The sequence below is a fragment of the Liolophura sinensis genome, chromosome 7, assembly GCF_032854445.1.
Source record: "Liolophura sinensis isolate JHLJ2023 chromosome 7, CUHK_Ljap_v2, whole genome shotgun sequence".
Lineage (NCBI taxonomy): Eukaryota > Metazoa > Mollusca > Polyplacophora > Chitonida > Chitonidae > Liolophura > Liolophura sinensis.
This window is the reverse complement of record NC_088301.1, coordinates 10,217,741-10,225,411: the sequence shown is the minus strand read 5'-3', so window position 1 is coordinate 10,225,411 and position 7,671 is coordinate 10,217,741. Positions and strand designations below refer to the sequence as shown.

At 41.3% G+C, this 7,671-nt stretch overlaps 1 protein-coding gene across 1 annotated transcript; it reads right to left on the bottom strand.

The window, feature by feature from the left end:
* Positions 1 to 3,361: 3,361 nt before the first annotated feature.
* LOC135470633 (uncharacterized) lies at positions 3,362 to 5,386 on the bottom strand. Its single transcript, XM_064749668.1, has one exon. The coding sequence runs from the start codon at positions 5,384 to 5,386 to the stop codon at positions 3,362 to 3,364; it is 2,025 nt and encodes a 674-aa protein (XP_064605738.1).
* Positions 5,387 to 7,671: the final 2,285 nt, after the last annotated feature.

Here is a 7,671-nt window from a genome sequence, read left to right as displayed (position 1 = left end):
TTGTCACTGCGTTCTTGAGAAGCTCTGTTCAATAAAATACCAGCCATACTGGAGCGGCGAAGCGTATTTATATACGATGGTAAGCTATTTTATGGGATGAGGAACTAGAGTTCCCGGGGTAAGCCACCGACCTTTGGCAAGTTACTGATGAACTTTCCCACATTTTATTTATTTAATTGAGTGGCGTTTTACGCCTCACTCAAGTATATTTCACTTATACGGCGGAGGCCAGCATTTTGGTGGGAGGAAGCCGGTCATAGCCCCGGAGAAACGCAGGACGATCTGCAGGTTGCTGTCAGATCTTTCCAAAAACCCTTTTCACGTGTCATGTATATGAACATGAACAGCATTTTAGTGGAAGTTGTCTTTACCGAATGTGAGACTGTGCCATTGAAACAAGAGCGTTGTCAACCGTTTTTGTTACCGAGGGCCGACACGCAAAGAGAGCGAGGAATCCACAAATTACCTGCACAAGGCCCGGGTTTTGAACCCGAACCTTGTGGGTCACTGAAAGACAAGCGCCTTAAACCGCTAGACTATACGACACAGGGCATAAGAAACATTATTCATCCTGCAGACACGTGACGATGAGCTGTTAATTTGTTTAGAGTATTTTGCGCAGCAAGACTCGTAGGCACAAATTAAGGTATATGCCATGCCAGAAAAATACACATATACATGTATATTGTTAACCTCCTTTACTCCGCAAAGCAGGATTTGTGAATTTTCCACAGCGTCAGTTACAGAACCTTATATACATAAGAGTTCTAGGTTCGACTTCTGATAGCTTCTACTGGTACGTGTTGTATATATGAAAAAAAAAAATGAATCAACGCGAAGTAATTTAAAAACGAAAAAATAAACAGACAGAAAAGAAAAAAAAACAGCCCCTCAGCCCATTTGCTAAACCTTTCAACCTTAGAACACAAACGTCCTTCGATGTGTAAATGAATTTGCCTTACAGCGGGGTGTTGAATTATAGAATAACGTAGTTTGAAATTTAAAAAAAAAGCCCTTTTGACGAATTCAGCTGACGATCTTGACTATAGAGGCGATATAATCAGTATGCATACCTCGTCCACTTTTCAACACACAGCCTTTTTTGTCGGATGATATCGTCGAAAGCAGTCTATACAGATGCTAATCTGGTTTACCCTAATTTATCATAGTGCTTGCATATACCGGTATCTACAGGCTATAGATATTAGCAGAGAATTGCGCGTACAAACTCAAGATATATATGAATAACTCAACGTTTATTTCCATCATTGCATATACAGGCAGACAAAAGGGATGACCTGAGGTAAAAAACAAAAAACACCATTGATCCGAGGAACATCACTGCTTAAAAAAAAAAACAAAAACAAAAAAAAAAAACAAAACGAAAATACACAAAACTGATTGAGTATATGCATGCATGTATACATATATGTGCGTTGTATACCTGTGATTATTTTTACAGGTGTCAATACATATATACAAATATATATTACTATCTTCACGAAAACGCTTGCTCATGACAACTCTATTGCAGTGCAGATCAGACAATAGGTTTTTGACTGCGACGCAAAAATTAACCCGGAAATATCACTAGGCCCCCTGCGGAGGTAGCTGCGGTTTGCAAATTAAGTAATAGACAAGCGTGGGAAACTTTGTATATAGCACTTTTGATGACTGAATCAGAGAGTCATATGTTAGATCTCTTCAAATACGATTTGTTAAAACCCCTATACACAGCTTGGATTTGTCACTAACTACCGTTACATGAACACGCTCACAGTATTATTCGCCAGAGTGCCAATATGCCAATGATGTTTTAAGCAATAGAAACAAACAATTCTTCTAGGTGTATTTTGTTTGGGATTTCTTGACACCTGGGTTTACTAAACTTTTTATCTCACAATCCATCAGTTCTTCTTTATAATAACGAAATATTTCACAGCATTTAGACATAAATGTATTTAGATATGAACATATCATAAATATGCATAAAACTCTTCGATCAAACCATGACCTTATTACGTCTTACGTGACATTGTAATATTGCCCTTGTAGAATAACAGTCACTGTTTACTGTCAGTGGCCAATTTGCTATTTCATTTAGAACGATGATTGTGATACGAGATAAGGTTGTTTGGGATGATTGAGATAAGAGATAAGCATAGTAGTGAAAACTTATCTCATGAGAGAAGCATTAGACTGATGGAGATGACTGTACTGAGATAAGCATCGTGCTGAGAGGGCTGACAAAGTGTGCTTGGAAAAATGGTTGTATTACGAGATAAAAATCTTATTGACAGCTATGATTGCGATGTGATATGAGTATTTTATTGAGAGATAATTGAGATAAGAGATAAGCATCGTTTTGGGAGAGATGGATGTGATATAAGATTAGCAAGAAGCATGATTGCATTACAAGATAAATATCGTTCTGACTGTACTTAATCCTCCGGCAGACTTCACACTCAAGACAAGGCTAACAGAAGGAAGGAGAAGATGTGGTTTACATAGGACTACATGCGCGGTGTCAGACAAAGAGTTTAATTTATCCAGAATTGCGGTGACAATGGTATCTTTTCATTGCAAAATGCAGAAATGTCGTCTGGTCGTGGAATGCTCATGGGCAAACAACATATATAACATATATAAACTACATGCGGGAAGAGTACCCTGATTCTTCGACCTTTTCAGCCACTATAGTGACCAGTATTATGAAACATTTTGAGAGAACCATGAGGTGTAGAGAAATAATTTGCTTCCATCTTTAGTAACACAAACGAATCATTCTAGCGTCTTTTTCGTGATAATTGTAGGCATAAATTCCACTGAAAAAAGTGCTTTAGAGGCTGAAAACATTGAAGATTTATCCAGTATTTGTTTAAAAATGTATAAACGTGTGAAAGTATATGCACTGTTGGGGTTTTCTCTAACATATGAGGGGATAAACGGTGAAAATACTCCAGAATCTGTTAAAAACGTCATTCTATGGGCTTTGGGCTATGTTTCACACCGCAAATTAATGGTGTGACCATCTTGATCACCGTGGTAATAAATTCTGTAGACATATGTAAGATGCATGGTGATTTTCATCATAAATATGATATTTTTGCGGCACCGTCCCCACAGTTTTGTTTTAAACTTCGTCAAAGGTTTATACTACACAGGTGTCTATCTATATGATATGTTATAAATACAGTTTTGCTGTAACAAATTTAACATTTCTATGAATTCTGTGGGAGGATAAAAAAGTGTCTACAATGATAATATTCCAAATCAAAGTTCGTGAAGTGTGAATCACATCGAGGCTTGCTATTTTAAAACTAGTTCTGATAAAACTGCGATGCCCGAAAAAGATTAGCATTTAAATTATCATTTCCGGGTTATCGTCACTGTCAGTCTCACAGATGTAGGATGACACGTCCGTGGTGAGCGGTGACCTGGAGTGGTGAGCACCTCCATCAACTGGTTGCTCACCACACTCATCAAACACTTCCGTTAAAACGTCACTAACGACCACAGAAATCTCGCCTGTCGTACTGCTTTCCGGGCTTTGCCTTTTGGAGACAACGTCTTCCGCATTGTTATCTTCCACAGAATTGTCCCACAAATTGGAATCGTCTGACTTTAACACCCGGTTCTTTGCTTTAGGATGGGTTTGCTTTCCGCAGTCACTATTGCGCTTTAACGAAAGACCTACAGACGACACGGTCAGATTATAATCCCTGAGGTTGTGCTGCGACATGCCACTCTCGCTGTTCTCCGAGTCCAAATGTAACAGAGCACTTGATAGTGACTCCGCCTTCCTTAACGCCTTGCTCTTTAACAAGGTTGAGGCGTCGAACGACTTCTCCAGTTGGGTACAGTTTAAATTATTATACAAATCAAGGCTACTCTTGAGAGTTGAGGTTGCACTGGCTGTCGTTCGCGTCACTTCGGTGTTGGTGGTTTTAGACTTTGATGCTGGGCAATCCGTTTTCACGTCGTCCTCACCGTTTGGGTTGCCATGACTACTACTTGCAACAATTTCCACAGTTACCTTCCTGTTGTGGCCCACTGACGTCACTGAGTCCGAGCCCGATTTCATGATCATCTCCACTTCTCTGTCGTTAAATGACGTGTTCCCTCGAAACCGATCGTCCAGCTCAGAGGCAGAGTCCAATAAAGAGTCCTGAAGGACATGTTTGTAGTAGTGCCCGTCGTAGACGGCTGCTTGATATTGTGAGGTCCAACCAGGGTTGAAGGGCCTCTGTAAGACTTTGCTGTGTTTGGTGCACAGACTTAACTTACAGTTGATACAACCATCGTGAATGCAGACGTCTGAATTCCCTTTGGGAACACTAGATATCGGGATATGAAAGCAGCCGTAGTATACTGACATGGAGATAACCGAAAGTACAAAAGCACTACCGATGACAGCTATGAGGTAATACGATATAATGTTTGTCCGCCATGAGGTGTTGCTTAGCAGCCATGCGGCCACCAAGACACATATCTCTAAGAATATAATGGAATAATACGTCACATACCTACACCTAGCTCGATGATTGCTGAAATTCAGGTGAGCGAATGTGTAGACATAGCCAATAGCAACGCAAATAAGCGCATGACTGGCGCGATTAAAGTCTTTCCGGTGCACTGTCCCCAAGATGGTGGCCCAAATGCAGATCAGCATTGTTGTCCAGTGAAGACCGAGAACTAAAAACGTCCAATAATGATAAGTTGTGGCAAACACTGCCAGGGACAAGATTCTGGAAGTGACCTCACCCATCCGCCATAGCCACCGGAAAATCGTGCCTGGCCAGGTCAGAATCACTTTGTCAATATCACAGAATTCATGTTGACGTCGATATGACGCCAGCGCCCATGACGTCGATAGCAGACAGACTAGCATGGCAGCTAGCTGTATCCCGTGGAAGGGCTGATGAGTAAGGATGTAATGTGTTTGTAGTAACAAGAGAGGAAGGGAGGATGTAAAGGCAAACACTAGTCTCAACAACAACACGTCTACCAGGAACTTCTTCCTGTGGACTGGATTCCTCTCGTTCAGGATGCGCAGGTGTCTCCATACGAAGCCGAGCTGAACGACATGAAGTAGCGCCACAGGAAGGATGTTCTGTATCCTGCCCCCACCATCTTTGCTCTGGGCTACTCGCCACTGAAGATGTAGCAAGGCAGAGAAAAGCTGAGTGACCACGATGGGAAGAAGAAGAAAGCCCAGTGTAGTGGCCGTCCACTCGGGGTTCACCGTATCTGTGTACACGTAGAAAATGTAGACGGCGTTGAGAAACACTTCCGAGATGTGAGTGAAGAGAGAGATGACGATGAACAGCGTGAAGCACGTGGCTGAACAGCACATGCGCTCCTTCTCCGTAGAACTGTCCGCCATGTTGGCATCCGTTGACTTTACGGTAGTGTGCGCACTGTCATAATCTTACACCGGTCGTCTCTGCGGTAACAAAACTCTTGGTTTGGACGCATCTTACCCAAGCACTGAGGTATACATCACTGAGTGCGCTTTTGTTCAGCATCTAGAGAGCTGACCCTAAAACAGCAGGTTGACCATATGTAATGTTAGGATTGTTATCCATCCAGACAACCACGTGACCGGCCACTCCCAGGGAATGCTACTCTTTCACAAAGAATCCACAGGTATCACAAACACCCGATACCATCGATCATTAGAAATCCTTCCTGACTGCAATTGTCGCTTCAAAGACAGACAGGTGCGATTCTGTTTCACCTGACAGCTACATTAACCGGCATGACGTCACGATACCACGCGCGGTCTGATGCTCGTTTATCACTTTCATCACTTCATAGCACAACAGACAATCTTCACACAACACAGAGTCAGTCCAACTGATATGTGACAAACGTCCGGCTATTCTACAAACAGATAATAAATGCTACATTTAGATGGTTGATGAAGAAAAGCGGGTTAAGAATTTGAGGTACCATAAACTACGCTGTGAGTTCAAGTCCAGCTCATGCTGGCTTCCTCTCCGGCCGTACGTGGGGAGGTCTGTCATCAACCTGCGGATGGTCCCCCATGGGCTCTGCCCGGTTTCCTCCCACCATAATGCTGGCCGCCGTCGTATAAGTGATATATATTTGAGTACGGCGTAAAACACCAATCAAATAAATAAATAAATACCATAAACTATGACTCAGTCAACCTTATGTACCATCAATAAATCTCCCATGCAAACCTACAAGTTAGTCAATAATTATTTTAGCCCCGTTTGCAAGTATGGCACTAACCGTGGCAGCAGTTGCCTGTCCAATTTCATTAGGGCGCTCCGGGAACCTGTGAATGGTCGTGGGTTTCACCCGGGTTGTGCCCGGTTTCCTATCACCATAATGCTGGCTGCCGTCGTATAAGTGAAATATTCTTGAGTACGGTGTAAAACGCCAATCAAATAAATAAATAAATAAGTTTTATTAGGAAGGTTTTAACCATGTATACAATTACAAACTATATGCGTTCATTTATTTTAAGATTTGTCCACAGGAATAAACCACCAAGTTTTGGCGAGTTACTGGGGAACTCTCTTACGTATAAGAACTGTGATATTGTCGTACATATGGCACGCACATAGCACCTGGTTTCAAGCCAAGTTCATACAAGACCACGCCAAAAGGCAGCACCGTGTACATAATGCCACCATGGCCCTGACAACAATGGAAGCATTGGAATCCAAAAATATCCTTTCACAGAAAATGAAACTGAAACCACATCTCACGTGACCCAGTGATTGACATGCAAGTCTCTTAACCACTCGGTCACACTCCGCATATTGCATTATGGGTACTGAACCTTCCAAGACGTTCCCTGTTATTTCAATATACGTATTGATGTACTTATAGTTACTAATTAACTTACATATACAGTCGCCTACCATGACTCATTCTATCGGGATTACATCTATGTATCGAGCTTCTAATAACCATATAGTAGCTGCATAGGTATTACCCAAGTATTAGCCATCTAATTATTATTGACTATTTATTGTTCTTTTGTAAGTATACAGCTAAACGCAATCTCATATGCAACCCTAGGTTTTATCCTGATAGTTGAAATCAAAATCTTGGTTCAATCCCAATGGCTCAAATGAGAACCTTGCTCCAATCCCGATGATTCAAATGAGAACTATGGTCGAACCCTGATGGTTGAAATCAAACTTTTGGTTCAATCCGGATGGTTCAAATGAAAACTTCGGTCCTACTTCGACGGTTCAAATGAAAACCCTGGTGCAAACCAAAACCTTGATAATGTCTTGGAATTTTGGCGCAGTTTTATACCTAATATCTTATATTATAGGGGATTTCAAGGGGATCGAGTATACGGCATGTCTACTCACAAATTCACATCTGCTCAGACTGAATTTTAGTCGGTTTATATGTGTTACTTTAATTTTTTATGGCCTTGGTCAAAAAAGGTTTAATGAGATTTAAGTGCGCATAATATTAACTACAGTTTCTTTTATTATAAACTTTGTTATAAAATATGTCGGGCTTAGCACTTAATACAATAGTGAACAACGTGTCCATAAACTTAACGTTGCATGAAAGCGAAGTCAACCTCAAACTGTTACAGTGTACACCACACACTATACATGTGTATTTATGACGTCACGTAAAACTCCTGACTGTTAACATAGAGGTATACGT

Bases quoted from the DNA above. Each gene is read 5' to 3' on its own strand.
- LOC135470633 (XM_064749668.1), bottom strand. From the start codon at position 5,386: ATGGCGGACAGTTCTACGGAGAAGGAGCGCATGTGCTGTTCAGCCACG.